Below are 17,809 nucleotides of genomic sequence, written 5' to 3'. Positions count from 1 at the left end.
ACAGACCAAGCATGGGTTTTGAGTACAGCTGCACTTGTAGATTGGCTATTTTCGCTATTCTTCAAATTTGCCATCCTCCTCCACCACAACCTCCACCGTGCGTGGGTGTGTGTGTGTGTGTGTGTGTGTGTGTGTGTGTGTGTGTGTGTGTGTGTGTGTGTGTGTGTGTGTGTGTGTGTGTGTGTGTGTGTGTGTGTGTGTGTGTGTGTGTGTGTGTGTGTGTGTGTGTGTTGCTTATCTTTTCTTATCATCCAGATAAAAAGAACATGAAACAAAAGATTGACCACATTTGTGTTAATGTGCATCAGTAGCCTTTCCATGTCTACTTTAGTCTAATTTATAGTTATTCTCCACTGTAAGACAGGACAGAAACTGTACTGTTCCTTTGGTTAGTATTGAATTTGGTAAACATTCCTTTTCTTTTAAAGCCCCTACAGACTGGAATAATTTACCAGCTAACATTAGATCCATCCCAACATTCACAGTTTTTAAAAGTGTTACTTTAAAGTTGTATGTTGTCTTGCTATCTGTAAATATGCCATATGTTTATTTCTTTATTTCATTATGTTATTTTATTTAATGCCGTAATGTGGTCTGCAATGTTTACCATACCATACCATACCATCTTTATTTCTATAGCACATTTAAATAACAACAAGTTGTACCAAAGTGCTTTACAATAAAATAATAAAAATCACAACTTCATTTAAAAACAAACAACATACAGTACACAGTGTCACTTTCAACATCAAAAAGCTCATACTATGCTAGGAAAAGCCAAAGAATAAAAATATGTCTTGAGGCGTGATTTAAACACCTGAAGAGTGGGGGCTGTCTTATGTGCAGAGGCAGCTCATTCCAGAGCTTGGGAGCTGCGACTGCAAAAGCCCGGTTCCCTCTAAGCTTCAGCCTTGATTGTTTAGTGTTTTGTCTCGTCCATGTATGTTGTATGTCATTTGTTTTGTTTTATTGTTTACATGTACAATAATGATTGTATCACATGTATCTGTGAAAACGAGATGCTACATCTCAAGGCGTCTTTTTGTCCTAATAAAGAAACTTGAATCATCATCATCTTTCACAGCCTTGTAAAAGTGCGTGCGGTGGAAAGTGTACAAACCTGTATAACCTTCATTTGACTTCTAAATGTCTGCAAATCATATCGTTGTTGAATAACACTTGAAAGTTATCGGCACAATTAACAACGCCAGTGGAAAACTGAAAAGGGGCAATTAACTCCTGACCAAACAAATGTTTTATCAGAATAACGAAGATTATCAAACATGATCAAACATGTTTTACAGATATGGAGAGGAATAGAAGGTATGTAAGAGGCTTCTGGCCTTCAGTTAGTTGTACAGACGCGCCATGGGCAAGCTTCTCATCTGCGTTGGTAAGTCCAGTTAATTGCTATCGAGGAAAACATTTTTCTGTGCCGAGAAGCAGAGGAAATGAACTGTATCTTTAGATTTACCATGAAACGGATCTACTTTTCTGTTCCAAACTGTTGTTTAACAGTATGATCCATTATAGTAACTGATGATTATAATAATAAGTAGAAGGATTTATGTATCATAATAGATTAATAACCGGAGGATAAATCTTAGTGCTCTCTCTCTCTCTCTCTCTCTCTCTCTCTCTCTCTCTCTCTCTCTCTCTCTGCAGGACTGGCTCTCCTGCTGCACGTGCAGCTAGGTAAGACTTTGTCCACTTGGTGTGTTTTACTCTCAAACGGCAAAAACATCAACAACAAGCCCTTATTTTGACACTCGTCCCTTGCAGGATCCTCCTACATCCTCTCATGTTACTTCACCAACTGGGGACAGTACCGTCACGGTGCTGGGAAGTTCATTCCCACCGACATCGACCCGTGTCTCTGTAACCACATCGTCTACGCCTTCGCTGGAATACACAACAACATGATCACGACCACTGAGTGGAACGATGAGTCGCTCTATGCACAGCTCCAACATCTCAAGGGACAGATCCTCCCTCTCAATAGATTCCCGTGAGCGCGCACACACACACACACACACACACACACACACACACACACACACGTTCTGAAAGTGTAAACATTATATTTTATCATAAAATGTGCATGTCATTTTAGATTTTATAAATATAGCAACGATGTGAAGACCCTGCTGGCTGTTGGTGGATGGAACGTAGGAACGTCTCAGTGAGTATTATAAAACTCCTTCAGCGCCACCTGGTGGTCACCAGTTTAGGCTCTGAGTGCCAATTCTCCCATTATAAAAAAGAGAGGGTTTAAAAAAAGAAAGAAAAAATTGTAAAAAAAAAAGAAAGAAAATGATTTTTATTTTATTTTTATTATTACGTCTTGTCGTCTTTGGCACTCATTGCAAAGACGTCAGGCTTACGGGATTTGGCACTTAAACAGTTCTCACATACTTACATACTGTAAAGGCACTCTTTCTTTTACTCTTTTGGATGAATCTCTCTCTCTCTCTCTCTCTCTCTCTCTCTCTCTCTCTCTCTCTCTCTCTCTCTCTCTCTCTCTCTCTCTCTCTCTCTCTCTCCCCCCCCCCCTCCCCCCAGGTTCACATCCATGGTCTCCAGTCCTGCTAACCGTCAGGCCTTCATCCAAAGCACGATCCAGTTCCTGCGTAAGAACGGCTTTGATGGTCTGGACATCGACTGGGAGTACCCAGGCTCTCGTGGCTCCCCACCCGAGGACAAGGCTCGCTTCACCCTCCTGTGTGCGGTCAGCCACCTATCATGTTACAAGACATAACCACCTTAACCCATTCTGACCGGGCACCCATTTTGGTGTCAGCATCATGTTATGCTTTAGCTATTGAAAAATAGCAGATCTACAAGCTCGTATCGCGCCACAGAGTGGCGCGATACGAGCTTGTAGGTCTGCTATTTTTGAAAAAAATCGAAGAACGACTGACATTTTTAGAATCTGATCTCAGGTCAGAATGGGTTAATCAAACCAGTGTGTGTCCAGTGGAAACCTCGTATGAATCTGATCTCAGGTCAGAATGGGTTTTAATGGCACCTTGAAATGTTGGAAATCTTTCTCTTCACCACCTCCTGTCTCTCTGCAGGAGCTGTGGTATGAATTCGAGGCTGAAGCTCAGCAGAACGACCGACCTCGTCTGATGCTCACCGCTGCCGTAGCTGCCGACAAGGGAGTGATCGATGCTGGATACGAAGTTTCCCAGCTCAGAGCGTCAGTATAGATAACACACAAACATACAAACAAGTATTTGTCTGCATGGGCATTATAGGCTATATGATTATTTGTGTCTGTTGAGCTCCTACAATTTTCAAATGCTTCCGTCATACAGTCTGGTGCAACGAAAGCTCTGAATGTGATGTGACGCCTCCTTCCCCGCTGATAAGATTCGTCTTTACAGTCGCTCAGAATCAGAAATCGTTCTTCACTGAAATGACACTTTAATAAATAGCATCCTTTAAGCAGTTTCCCCAGACAGTGTGCGGTCGGTGCGGGACCTTACAAAAAGAAAGAGAAAAAAAGAAAATGATATCATAGATTTCGGAACAATTGGGACCTTCCTGGTTGTCCTATATGCACTTTCACTAATATTTTCTTCAAATCCCCCTGACTCCTGTATACATCCTTTCATCACCAGTTTCCTGGACTACTTCCATGTGATGACCTACGACTTCCACGGCCCCTGGGCGCACGTTACTGGAGAGAACAGTCCTGTGTGGCAGGGCCCAGCTGACAAGGGCGCCATGATGTACTTCAACGTGGTGAGTGTGGAGGTTCCTCCACATTCAAAACACAGTGAACCCCATTGGTTTCTAGTACAGACCCGTACCGCGACAGACCGCTTGGAAGACACGTTTTCGGCGACATTAAATCCGATGGTGGCTGGCGTCTTCAGAGCAGAATCCCGAGAAACATACCGAATTTTCATAATTAACCTCGTCGCCATGAAACCGCGGCACCGCGGGTTATCATAATTACCCTTTGATAGCCGAACCTTTATATAAAAAATGGACCGGCAGAAGCTAAGCACATACCTCTTTAACCCATTCTGAACGGGAACCCGTTTTGGTGTTGGCATCATGTTATGCTTTAGCTATTGAAAAATAGCAGATCTACAAGCTCATATACGAGCTTGTAGGTCTGCTATTTTTGAAAAATCGAAGAACGACTGACATAGAAACATAGCTTTTTCAGAAAACTGGATGTAGAAGACATTTATAGAATCTGATCTCAGGTCAGAATGGGTTAACCTCTATACCTCGCCCAGGTTACGATTCCGTACCGGTTTCATGGTCGCAGCCTACGTATTTCCTGTAGGCGGACTCGACGTAGCTGCGGGGGTAAAACCCTCACCAGGCGCACGTCTTCCACTACAGTGAACGGCAGAGTGACTGATGTTAGTTTGCCTCAAACTTTACTCCTTTACCTGCTTTTTTACTAACACTAACATTACAAAGATGCCCAGAACATCGAGATGAACCTGTGTAGTTTATGGCTGCTCCAACAGTAGTGGCAACATAACAAATAAAATAAAACGGAATGTCTAATATCCACCGTGATGGCTGAGACCAGAGCCATTGAGTAATGGTTGAGACAAAGCAGTGAAGGGTCCTGCAAGATACATAATTTCAGTCAATTTACAATTTACAATTTAGGCATTTAGCAGACGCTCTTAATCCAGAGCGACTTACATTTAGGCAAGAACAAAAGCATGGGTCTTACCCAATACCCAATCTTTCTGTTTTATGAACACAAGGCTGCTGTATTTTATACCTCATACTAAGCATTTAAAGTCTGAGGTATAAAGTACAGCAGCCTTGTGTTAATAAAACCGAAATATTTGGTATTGGGTAAGACTGGCGTTATGTATCTTTCACTGCTTTGTCTCAACCATTACTCAATGGCTCTGGTCTCAGCCACCACGGTGGATATTTTGACATTCCGTTTTTTTTTTATATATGTTGCCACTACTGTTGGAGCAGCCATAAACTACACAGGTTCATCTCGATGTTCTGGGCATCTTTGTAATGTTAGTGTTAGTAAAAAAGCAGGTAAAAGAGTAAAGTTTGAGGCAAACTAACATCAGTCACTCTGCCGTTCACGCTCGCGGAAGAGGTGCGCCTGGTGAGGGTTTTACCCCCGCAGCTACGTCGAGTCCGCCTACAGGAAATACGTAGGCTGCGACCATGAAACCGGTACGGAATCGTTCTATAGGCAACCTTCAGCGTCCCTCCAGGCACAAGGCGAAATGGTTCAGTGTCCCTCCAGGCACAAGGCGAAATGGTTCAGTGTCCCTCCAGGCACAAGGCAAAATGCGTGTGCACTAGTGTTGCGGGGGTCAGTGTTTTTTTATGACACGCAGGTCCCGCATGAATTAATAATTTGACTCACCCGTGCGTCGCAGACATAGACAGTACAGTAGAGTTATGCCAACAACAGGACTGGAGACACAGACGCTGAAAGAAAACGCCACTAAAAGACCTGAGAAAAACCATTTGAAAACGTTTGTTGTTAACGTTGTCCAACTCCTCACTTAGCCTATACAATCCACACACATGCAAACTCACACACACACACACACACATGCACGCACGCACGCACACACACACGCACACACTCGCGCTGGGTGCGCTGAAGGAAAGGGGATAGGTGCTGCTGGACTGCTGGTGGTTATAAAATATTTTCACTGGCTCTGGAGTGTCGGTCAGATTAATGTCAGAATACAAGGATGGAAGATGGGAGTAGACAACTCATCACTGTCTATGGAACGGCCTCCCCATGGACCTGAGAGTGGACCTATGGAACGGCCTCCCCATAGACCTGAGAGTGGACCTGTGGAACGGCCTCCCCATGGACCTGAGAGTGGACCTATGGAACGGCCTCCCCATGGAGCTGAGAGTGGACCTATGGAACGGCCTCCCCATGGACCTGAGGGTGGACCTATGAAACGGCCTCCCCATGGACCTGAGAGTGGACCTGTGGAACGGCCTCCCCATGGACCTGAGAGTGGACCTATGGAACGGCCTCCCCATGGACCTGAGAGTGGACCTATGGAACGGCCTCCCCATGGACCTGAGAGTGGACCTATGGAACGGCCTCCCCATGGACCTGAGAGTGGACCTATGGAACGGCCTCCCCATAGACCTGAGAGTGGACCTATGGAACGGCCTCCCCATGGAGCTGAGAGTGGACCTATGGAACGGCCTCCCCATAGACCTGAGAGTGGACCTGTGGAACGGCCTCCCCATAGACCTGAGAGTGGACCTATGGAACGGCCTCCCCATGGACCTGAGGGTGGACCTGAGGGTGGACCTATGGAACGGCCTCCCCATGGACCTGAGAGTGGACCTATGGAACGGCCTCCCCATGGACCTGAGAGTGGACCTGTGGAACGGCCTCCCCATGGACCTGAGAGTGGACCTGTGGAACGGCCTCCCCATAGACCTGAGGGTGGACCTATGGAACGGCCTCCCCATGGACCTGAGAGTGGACCTGTGGAACGGCCTCCCCATGGACCTGAGAGTGGACCTGTGGAACGGCCTCCCCATAGACCTGAGGGTGGACCTGTGGAACGGCCTCCCCATGGACCTGAGAGTGGACCTATGGAACGGCCTCCCCATAGACCTGAGGGTGGACCTGTGGAACGGCCTCCCCATGGACCTGAGAGTGGACCTATGGAACGGCCTCCCCATAGACCTGAGAGTGGACCTGTGGAACGGCCTCCCCATAGACCTGAGGGTGGACCTGTGGAACGGCCTCCCCATAGACCTGAGAGTGGACCTGTGGAACGGCCTCCCCATAGACCTGAGAGTGGACCTATGGAACGGCCTCCCCATGGACCTGAGAGTGGACCTATGGAACGGCCTCCCCATAGACCTGAGAGTGGACCTGTGGAACGGCCTCCCCATAGACCTGAGAGTGGACCTATGGAACGGCCTCCCCATGGACCTGAGAGTGGACCTATGGAACGGCCTCCCCATAGACCTGAGGGTGGACCTATGGAACGGCCTCCCCATGGACCTGAGGGTGGACCTGTGGAACGGCCTCCCCATGGACCTGAGGGTGGACCTGTGGAACGGCCTCCCCATGTACCTGAGAGTGGACCTATGGAACGGCCTCCCCATAGACCTGAGAGTGGACCTATGGAACGGCCTCCCCATAGACCTGAGAGTGGACCTGTGGCCTCCCCATAGACCTGAGGGTGGACCTGTGGAACGGCCTCCCCATAGACCTGAGGGTGGACCTATGGAACGGCCTCCCCATAGACCTGAGAGTGGACCTATGGAACGGCCTCCCCATGGACCTGAGAGTGCCGCAGACTGTGGAATGTTTTAAAACAGGCCTGAAAACCTTCCTGTTTCAGAAGGCCTTTTTGTGCTGAACTGTCGCTTTGCACTGATTTTGTTAACCCTGTTTTTAACCTTTTATGATAGACCATATGTTTTTAACCTTATAGCACTCTGAGATTCCTTGTGAATGAAAAGTGCAATATAAATAAAATTCATTATTATTATTATTATTATTGTGTTCAATTAAGGACAGCACGGGGGAAATAAATGTGTGCTGAAAGGCTACTTACTGTACGCTGTATATTGTTTCCTTGTCCATATTATAGAACTACGCTATGAACTACTGGAAGAACCAGGGCGCCCCAGCTGAGAAGCTGCTGGTTGGTTTCGCCACCTACGGTAACACCTTCAAACTGGCCTCCTCTTCCAACACTGGTATCGGTGCTCCAAGCACTGGACCTGGACCTGCCGGTCAATTCACCGCCACGCCGGGAACCTGGGCCTACTATGAGGTATTTAACTCACCCTGGAACCTGGGCCTACTATGAGGTATTAAACTCACCCTGGAACCTGGGCCTAATATGAGGTATTTAACTCACCCTGGAACCTGGGCCTACTATGAGGTATTTAACTCACCCTGGAACCTGGGCCTAATATGAGGTATTTAACTCACCCTGTGAACCTGAGCCTAATATGAGGTATTTAACTCACCCTGTGAACCTGGGTCTACTATGAGGTATTTAACTCACCCTGTGAACCTGGGTCTACTATGAGGTATTTAACTCACCCTGTGAACCTGGGCCTAATATGAGGTATTTAACTCACCCTGGAACCTGGGCCTAATATGAGGTATTTAACTCACCCTGTGAACCTGGGCCTAATATGATGTATTTAACTCACCCTGGAACCTGGGCCTAATATGAGGTATTTAACTCACCCTGTGAACCTGGGCCTAATATGAGGTATTTAACTCACCCTGTGAACCTGGGCCTAATATGAGGTATTTAACTCACCCTGTGAACCTGAGCCTAATATGAGGTATTTAACTCACCCTGTGAACCTGGGCCTAATATGAGGTATTTAACTCACCCTGGAACTTGGGCCTAATATGAGGTATTTAACTCACCCTGTGAACCTGGGCCTAATATGAGGTATTTAACTCACCCTGTGAACCTGGGCCTAATATGAGGTATTTAACTCACCCTGTGAACCTGGGCCTAATATGAGGTATTTAACTCACCCTGTGAACCTGGGCCTAATATGAGGTATTTAACTCACCCTGTGAACCTGGGCCTAATATGAGGTATTTAACTCACCCTGTGAACCTGGGCCTAATATGAGGTATTTAACTCACCCTGTGAACCTGAGCCTAATATGAGGTATTTAACTCACCCTGTGAACCTGAGCCTAATATGAGGTATTTAACTCACCCTGTGAACCTGGGCCTAATATGAGGTATTTAACTCACCCTGTGAACCTGGGCCTACTATGAGGTATTTAACTCACCCTGGAACCTGGGCCTAATATGAGGTATTTAACTCACCCTGGAACTTGGGCCTAATATGAGGTATTTAACTCACCCTGTGAACCTGGGCCTAATATGAGGTATTTAACTCACCCTGGAACCTGGGCCTAATATGAGGTATTTAACTCACCCTGTGAACCTGGGCCTAATATGAGGTATTTAACTCACCCTGTGAACCTGGGCCTAATATGAGGTATTTAACTCACCCTGTGAACCTGGGCCTAATATGAGGTATTTAACTCACCCTGGAACCTGGGCCTAATATGAGGTATTTAACTCACCCTGTGAACCTGGGCCTAATATGAGGTATTTAACTCACCCTGTGAACCTGGGCCTAATATGAGGTATTTAACTCACCCTGGAACCTGGGCCTAATATGAGGTATTTAACTCACCCTGTGAACCTGGGCCTAATATGAGGTATTTAACTCACCCTGTGAACCTGGGCCTAATATGAGGTATTTAACTCACCCTGGAACCTGGGCCTAATATGAGGTATCTAACTCACCCTGTGAACCTGGGCCTAATATGAGGTATTTAACTCACCCTGTGAACCTGGGCCTAATATGAGGTATTTAACTCACCCTGTGAACCTGGGCCTAATATGAGGTATTTAACTCACCCTGGAACCTGGGCCTAATATGAGGTATTTAACTCACCCTGTGAACCTGGGCCTAATATGAGGTATTTAACTCACCCTGGAACCTGGGCCTAATATGAGGTATTTAACTCACCCTGTGAACCTGGGCCTAATATGAGGTATTTAACTCACCCTGTGAACCTGGGCCTAATATGAGGTATTTAACTCACCCTGGAACCTGGGCCTACTATGAGATATTTAACTCACCCTGGAACCTGGGCCTAATATGAGGTATTTAACTCACCCTGGAACCTGGGCCTACTATGAGGTATTTAACTCACCCTGGAACCTGGGCCTAATATGAGGTATTTAACTCACCCTGTGAACCTGGGCCTAATATGAGGTATTTAACTCACCCTGGAACCTGGGCCTAATATGAGGTATTTAACTCACCCTGTGAACCTGGGCCTAATATGAGGTATTTAACTCACCCTGTGAACCTGGGCCTAATATGAGGTATTTAACTCACCCTGGAACCTGGGCCTACTATGAGATATTTAACTCACCCTGGAACCTGGGCCTAATATGAGGTATTTAACTCACCCTGGAACCTGGGCCTACTATGAGGTATTTAACTCACCCTGGAACCTGGGCCTAATATGAGGTATTTAACTCACCCTGTGAACCTGGGCCTAATATGAGGTATTTAACTCACCCTGGAACCTGGGTCTAATATGAGGTATTTAACTCACCCTGTGAACCTGGGCCTAATATGAGGTATTTAACTCACCCTGTGAACCTGGGCCTAATATGAGGTATTTAACTCACCCTGGAACCTGGGCCTAATATGAGGTATTTAACTCACCCTGGAACCTGGGCCTAATATGAGGGTTTGCGGTCGCCGTTAAATATCAGATGTTTTCTTATAGGTGGAAATGTAGGCAAAAGGTGACGTGCATTCACCAAAACAAACTGCACATAAATAGACGTGTACAGCCATGTCAGAGGCAGAGATTGTACACTTCTCCAGTGCAACAAGGATTTGCGTTCTATATAGAAACTAATACATACAGTATAGATTTCACATTTGTTTCTAATGGCTTGTCTCTGCTTCTTTCAGATCTGCCACTTCCTGAACCAGAAAGGAGTCACAGACGTCTGGGATGTGGCCCAGCAGGTGCCTTACGCCTACAACAGCCAGACCTGGGTTGGATTCGACAACGTTGTCAGCTATCAGGGCAAGGTGCAGAGCAGCATTTCACATCATCGCTCACATTTGTAGACACTACTAGTTACTTGCGCGAGCAGAGCGGCTGCGTATGTCCGGGATCAGGGAATGTGTATTGTCTTTGGTGGCGTGTGTTGGTGGCGTCGCTCGGCCAATCAGGGATTGGGTGATGACGTAACTATGTACTGTATGTTTATCTAAAAACATGTGTGACATGTGTGGATGACGTAATTTAATTTTTTTTAAGTTATTTATGAGGGAGGAAGTTACAAGCGTCAGATATAAGTTGCGTGCTCTGCTTGCGCACAAGTAGGCCATTCATGGCCAACTTGTGTGCGAAGCGCACGGTGGCAGCTCGATAAGAGTTAATTTCTAGTTCCTGCTTTTGTCATTTATTTTAACGCACTGGTACAGGTTGGTACACTGTTACAGGTACAGGTTAACTGGTTACTGTTAACTGGTACAGGTTGGCTGGTACACTGTTACAGGTACAGGTTAACTGGTTACTGTTAACTGGTACAGGTTGGCTGGTACACTGTTACAGGTACAGGTTAACTGGTTACTGTTAACTGGTACAGGTTGGCTGGCTGAAGAGGAGTGGTTTTGGGGGAGCCATGGTCTGGACTCTTGACCAGGACGACTTCACGGGCCAATTTTGTGGCCAGGGAAAATACCCTCTGATCAACGCCCTCAAGAAGGGCCTGGGAGTTACACACAGGTGTACACAGGGTGTGTACACACGCACACACGCACACACACACACACACACACACACACACAAACGCACGCATGCACGCACGCAATACAAACTTCAGATTGATCATGGGGAAAGGTAGCAGAGAGGGGCAGTTTAGTGACAAGAACACACAGCCTCAAAACTGTTCAGAGATTGCTACCATACCGTGAGAGTCAGGATTGCTAAATTGGAGTAAAAGACATTCCTGGAGCCAGGAAACGGTGCAGCAGAGGGCAAGCAACATCAAAGCTTGGCTATAGAACCAGGAAACGGTGCAGCAGAGGGCAAGCAACATCAAAGCTTTGCTATAGAACCAGGAAACGGTGCAGCAGAGGGCAAGCAACATCAAAGCTTGGCTATAGAACCAGGAAACGGTGCAGCAGAGGGCAAGCAACATCAAAGCTTGGCTATAGAACCAGGCCGTATTTACATCTCTGCCTGTTTCTGATGCGCTCAGTAGGACTTGACCTCTGGCTATGCTCCTACACAAGTCTGATTATTCAGTCTACAGTATGGTGGGTTATTGGGTTAATTCAGCGGTGACAATACTACGTATAGGCCTATTTCTAGTACAGAGTTCCATCTCTTGAGACATAATCCTCTTCTTCCTCCATGTGTCATGCAGGCGGCTGCTGAATTGACCACGCAGGCCCATGTGGGTGGTGGGAAGGACCTGCTCCGTGACAGTTCTGTCTATAGTGATCACTGATGGAAATAAAACGGTACAATTCAAAACACCTGTCCAAGTTATTATTGGGATCCTATTGTTTTTACTTCTGTTACTTATCCCATTCTGACCTGAGATCAGATTCATACGAGGTTTCCGCCGGACACACACTGGTCTGATGAACCCATTCTGACCTGAGATCAGATTCTAAAAATGTCAATCGCTCTTCGATTTTTCAAAAATAGCAGACCTACAAGCTCGTATCGCGCCACTCGGTGGCGCGATACGAGCTTGTAGATCTGCTATTTTTAATTAGCTAAAGCATAACGTGATGCTGACACCAAAAGGGCTTCCCGTACAAAATGGGTTAAGGTTGGCGAACATGCATTAACCATCCCCTTTTTTAACTATCCTTTTTTTCTTCATAGAAGTGTACATTATTGTACGTCATTAAATCAATGTTGAAGATGAATTTAAAATGGACGACCCTGTAAACAAGTCTTTGTGCTTTTTTCCGGTTCTATCCTCAAGTAATAGTTTTTGTATTACATACTGGGAAATATAAAAATTCAATCAATCATATATGGTACCGGTGCAGAAAAAGTATAGTCATTTTGTATTTTAAAGCACAATTCCAGTCCCTACCTGGGACGGGTTAATGTTTACTGCACATACTGTGCTATGTTCTTCAAGCAAGTGTCGCTGACAATACGTTATACGTCAGGCAACCCAAAATTCTGAGGGACAGTACTGTGGGGTGGCTGGTGTCTTCCATGATGTTATGGGCTTTTTTCATACAGCGCGTGGTGTAGATGTTATGGAGACTGGGTAATTCTGTAGTGCCGATGATTTTAGCTGCTGTTGAAGCTGTGTTCGGTATTTCTACCAAAACCAGCTAGAAACCCCCCCCCCCCCCCCCCCCCCAAATAATCATTAATCATATTTGAACTGGCGACCCCCCCAGCCCCCCAACGCACACACAGTTATGCATTTGTACTTGTACAGTACATCATATTCGCATTTGTATCAATAAAGATGTCTTGAATTCATCTTTTCATAGTTTTTGACAACATATAGGATCATACAACAAAGGTTCATATGCATGTTTTTTTACATTGTTATATTACTAGGCCTATATGTTTTCATGGGATAAATAGTGTCACTTTGACATGAAATGGAAGTGGTTGGAATCTATTCAAGGTAGACTTTCCATCTACATCCCTCTCCACAACTATTAATAGACTACCACAGTGTGTGTGTGTGTGTGTGTGTGTGTGTGTGTGTGTGTGTGTGTGTGTGTGTGTGTGTGTGTGTGTGTGTGTGTGTGTGTGTGTGTGTGTGTGTGTGTGGTGCGTGTGTGCGCGCGCCGCTATGCATATTTAAAATGCTGACACATTTGACACATAGGCCTACTGTATATTCAACTTTGGAGGGATTCTTGTCAGTTATACTATGTATGCTGTGATTCACTGTGGTAATGTTTTAACTTTAATAAACTACAACAAAAGCAGTACTCTGGCCTGGAGCAGTGATTCACTGTGGTAATGTTTAAACTTTAATAAACTACAACAGAAGCAGTACCCTGGCCTGGAGCAGTGATTCTCTGTGGTAATGTTTTAACTTTAATAAACTACAACAGAAGCAGCACCCTGGCCTGGAGCAGTGATTCACTGTGGTAATGTTTTAACTTTAATAAACTACAACAGAAGCAGCACCCTGGCCTGGAGCAGTGATTCACTGTGGTAATGTTTTAACTTTAATAAACTACAACAGAAGCAGTACCCTGGCCTGGAGCAGTGATTCACTGTGGTAATGTTTTAATTAACTTTAATAAACTACAACAGAAGCAGTACCCTGGCCTGGAGCAGTGATTCTCTGTGGTAATGTTTTAACTTTAATAAACTACAACAGAAGCAGCACCCTGGCCTGGAGCAGTGATTCACTGTGGTAATGTTTTAACTTTAATAAACTACAACAGAAGCAGCACCCTGGCCTGGAGCAGTGATTCACTGTGGTAATGTTTTAACTTTAATAAACTACAACAGAAGCAGCACCCTGGCCTGGAGCAGTGATTCACTGTGGTAATGTTTTAATTAACTTTAATAAACTACAACAGAAGCAGTACCCTGGCCTGGAGCAGTGATTCACTGTGGTAATGTTTTAATTAACTTTAATAAACTACAACAGAAGCAGTACCCTGGCCTGGAGCAGTGATTCACTGTGGTAATGTTTTAACTTTAATAAACTACAACAGAAGCAGCACCCTGGCCTGGAGCAGTGATTCACTGTGGTAATGTTTTAACTTTAATAAACTACAACAGAAGCAGCACCCTGGCCTGGAGCAGTGATTCACTGTGGTAATGTTTTAATTAACTTTAATAAACTACAACAGAAGCAGTACCCTGGCCTGGAGCAGTGATTCACTGTGGTAATGTTTTAATTAACTTTAATAAACTACAACAGAAGCAGTACCCTGGCCTGGAGCAGTGATTCTCTGTGGTAATGTTTTAACTTTAATAAACTACAACAGAAGCAGCACCCTGGCCTGGAGCAGTGATTCACTGTGGTAATGTTTTAACTTTAATAAACTACAACAGAAGCAGCACCCTGGCCTGGAGCAGTGATTCACTGTGGTAATGTTTTAATTAACTTTAATAAACTACAACAGAAGCAGTACCCTGGCCTGGAGCAGTGATTCACTGTGGTAATGTTTTAATTAACTTTAATAAACTACAACAGAAGCAGTACCCTGGCCTGGAGCAGTGATTCACTGTGGTAATGTTTTAACTTTAATAAACTACAACAGAAGCAGTACCCTGGCCTGGAGCAGTGATTCACTGTGGTAATGTTTTAACTTTAATAAACTACAACAGAAGCAGCACCCTGGCCTGGAGCAGTGATTCTCTGTGGTAATGTTTTAACTTTAATAAACTACAACAGAAGCAGCACCCTGGCCTGGAGCAGTGATTCACTGTGGTAATGTTTTAATTAACTTTAATAAACTACAACAGAAGCAGCGCCCTGGCCTGGAGCAGTGATTCACTGTGGTAATGTTTTAATTAACTTTAATAAACTACAACAGAAGCAGCGCCCTGGCCTGGAGCAGTGATTCACTGTGATAATGTTTTAACTTTAATAAACTACAACAAAAGCAGTACCCTGGCCTGGAGCAGTGATTCACTGTGGTAATGTTTTAATTAACTTTAATAAACTACAACAGAAGCAGTACCCTGGCCTGGAGCAGTGATTCACTGTGGTAATGTTTTAATTAACTTTAATAAACTACAACAGAAGCAGTACCCTGGCCTGGAGCAGTGATTCACTGTGGTAATGTTTTAATTAACTTTAATAAACTACAACAGAAGCAGTACCCTGGCCTGGAGCAGTGATTCACTGTGGTAATGTTTTAACTTTAATAAACTACAACAGAAGCAGCACCCTGGCCTGGAGCAGTGATTCACTGTGGTAATGTTTTAACTTTAATAAACTACAACAGAAGCAGCACCCTGGCCTGGAGCAGTGATTCACTGTGGTAATGTTTTAACTTTAATAAACTACAACAGAAGCAGCACCCTGGCCTGGAGCAGTGATTCACTGTGGTAATGTTTTAACTTTAATAAACTACAACAGAAGCAGCACCCTGGCCTGGAGCAGTGATTCACTGTGGTAATGTTTTAATTAACTTTAATAAACTACAACAGAAGCAGTACCCTGGCCTGGAGCAGTGATTCTCTGTGGTAATGTTTTAACTTTAATAAACTACAACAGAAGCAGCACCCTGGCCTGGAGCAGTGATTCACTGTGGTAATGTTTTAACTTTAATAAACTACAACAGAAGCAGCACCCTGGCCTGGAGCAGTGATTCACTGTGGTAATGTTTTAACTTTAATAAACTACAACAAAAGCAGTACCCTGGCCTGGAGCAGTGATTCACTGTGGTAATGTTTTAACTTTAATAAACTACAACAGAAGCAGCACCCTGGCCTGGAGCAGTGATTCACTGTGGTAATGTTTTAACTTTAATAAACTACAACAGAAGCAGCACCCTGGCCTGGAGCAGTGATTCACTGTGGTAATGTTTTAACTTTAATAAACTACAACAGAAGCAGCACCCTGGCCTGGAGCAGTGATTCTCATGCAGACAACGACAAAGCAGCGAGTCTGACAACTACAACGTTTCCCCGCTTTAGCCTCTCGGCCTCATACGATATAGACGCCATACAGGAAGGAAAACAGTCTGAGAGAGTGAGAGATCTGTGGAAGTGGAAACAGAGATGTTTATAAATTAAATAATCTGGTAAATGTCACCAAATGAAGAGCCAGGGATTCATATCAGCGTACGTGTGATGTTTGTATGTTTCAGGTTCAGGTTCAGGTTCAGGTTTATTTGTCATTTGTACAGATACAGAGTATACATACAATGAAATTTATTTTGCTCAGAGCACTCTCAGTCTTACATACACAGGACATAAACAAACATCTATAGTGCAAGAAAAGACAAAAACAGGAAAAGAAAAGTGCAAGTGAAGTGAAGTGCAATACAGTTCAAGGTCAGCTGTTCAGCAGCCTGACTGCCTGGGGGTAAAAATGTTACTGAGACGGGTGGTACGAGATTTGATGCTCTGGTAGCGTTTTTTGGAGGGGAGTAGTTTGAACAGGGTATTTGCGGGGTGGCTGGTGTCTTCCATGATGTTATGGGCTTTTTTCATACAGCGAGTGGTGTAGATGTTATGGAGACTGGGTAATTCTGTAGTGCCGATGATTTTAGCTGCTGTTGAAGCTGTGTTCGGTATTTCTACCAAAACCAGCTAGAAACCCCCCCCCCCCCCCCAAATAATCATTAATCATATTTGAACTGGCGACCCCCCCAGCCCCCCAACGCACACACAGTTATGCATTTGTACTTGTACAGTACATCATATTCGCATTTGTATCAATAAAGATGTCTTGAATTCATCTTTTCATAGTTTTTGACAACATATAGGATCATACAACAAAGGTTCATATGCATGTTTTTTTACATTGTTATATTACTAGGCCTATATGTTTTCATGGGATAAATAGTGTCACTTTGACATGAAATGGAAGTGGTTGGAAGGTAGACTTTCCATCTACATCCCTCTCCACAACTATTAATAGACTACCACAGTGTGTGTGTGTGTGTGTGTGTGTGTGTGTGTGTGTGTGTGTGTGTGTGTGTGTGTGTGTGTGTGTGTGTGTGTGTGTGTGTGTGTGTGTGTGTGTGTGTGTGTGTGTGTGTGTGTGTGTGTGTGTGTGTGGTGCACACAGCTGTGATGATCAACACACAATTGATAAGTGATCATCCAATCACTTAACACTCTGACCAACGGACCAATGACAGACGGACTAGTTGAACAGGTGACCGGATCCAGTGGGTGGGGCTTTGGATTTAAATAGGAGCGGCCATGTTGTTTCCCAGCATGCTGTTTGTTTTGTGATCCATGAGGCTGTTTCACTGCATGCTGTCTGTGAGCAGAGCTGTTTGTTCCATGGTAAGGAGTGTTTGTTTGAGAAACACGGTTGTTGTTTAGACATTAGAGGATTTATGTTTATTGTTTAAACATTAGAGGATTTATAGGACTGTTTGTTTAAACATTAGAGGATTCATAGGACTGTTTAAACATTAGAGGATTTATAGGACTGTTTATTGTTTAAACATTGGAGGATTTATAGGTCTGTTTATTGTTTAGACATTAGTTCATTTATAGGACTGTTTATTGTTTAAACATTAGAGGATTTATAGGACTGTCGTTTAGACATTAGAGGATTTATAGG

At 44.6% G+C, this 17,809-nt stretch overlaps 1 protein-coding gene across 1 annotated transcript; it reads left to right on the top strand.

Annotated features, from left to right (window-relative positions):
- Positions 1 to 1,368: 1,368 nt before the first annotated feature.
- LOC310869601 (acidic mammalian chitinase-like) lies at positions 1,369 to 11,794 on the top strand (the record flags this gene model as incomplete). The annotated part of the gene is made up of 11 exons (XM_083780415.1): positions 1,369 to 1,393; positions 1,666 to 1,695; positions 1,783 to 2,008; positions 2,129 to 2,182; positions 2,563 to 2,728; positions 3,078 to 3,202; positions 3,627 to 3,750; positions 7,605 to 7,790; positions 10,503 to 10,625; positions 11,189 to 11,339; positions 11,562 to 11,794. The coding sequence occupies 11 exons, from the start codon at positions 1,369 to 1,371 to the stop codon at positions 11,792 to 11,794; spliced, it is 1,443 nt and encodes a 480-aa protein (XP_083636541.1).
- Positions 11,795 to 17,809: the final 6,015 nt, after the last annotated feature.

The sequence above is a fragment of the Protomyctophum parallelum genome (assembly GCF_964188405.1).
Source record: "Protomyctophum parallelum genome assembly, chromosome: 13".
In the NCBI taxonomy this organism is placed as follows: domain Eukaryota; kingdom Metazoa; phylum Chordata; class Actinopteri; order Myctophiformes; family Myctophidae; genus Protomyctophum; species Protomyctophum parallelum.
Note: the sequence above shows the minus strand (reverse complement) of the source record. Positions and strands in the feature narration are given on the sequence as shown.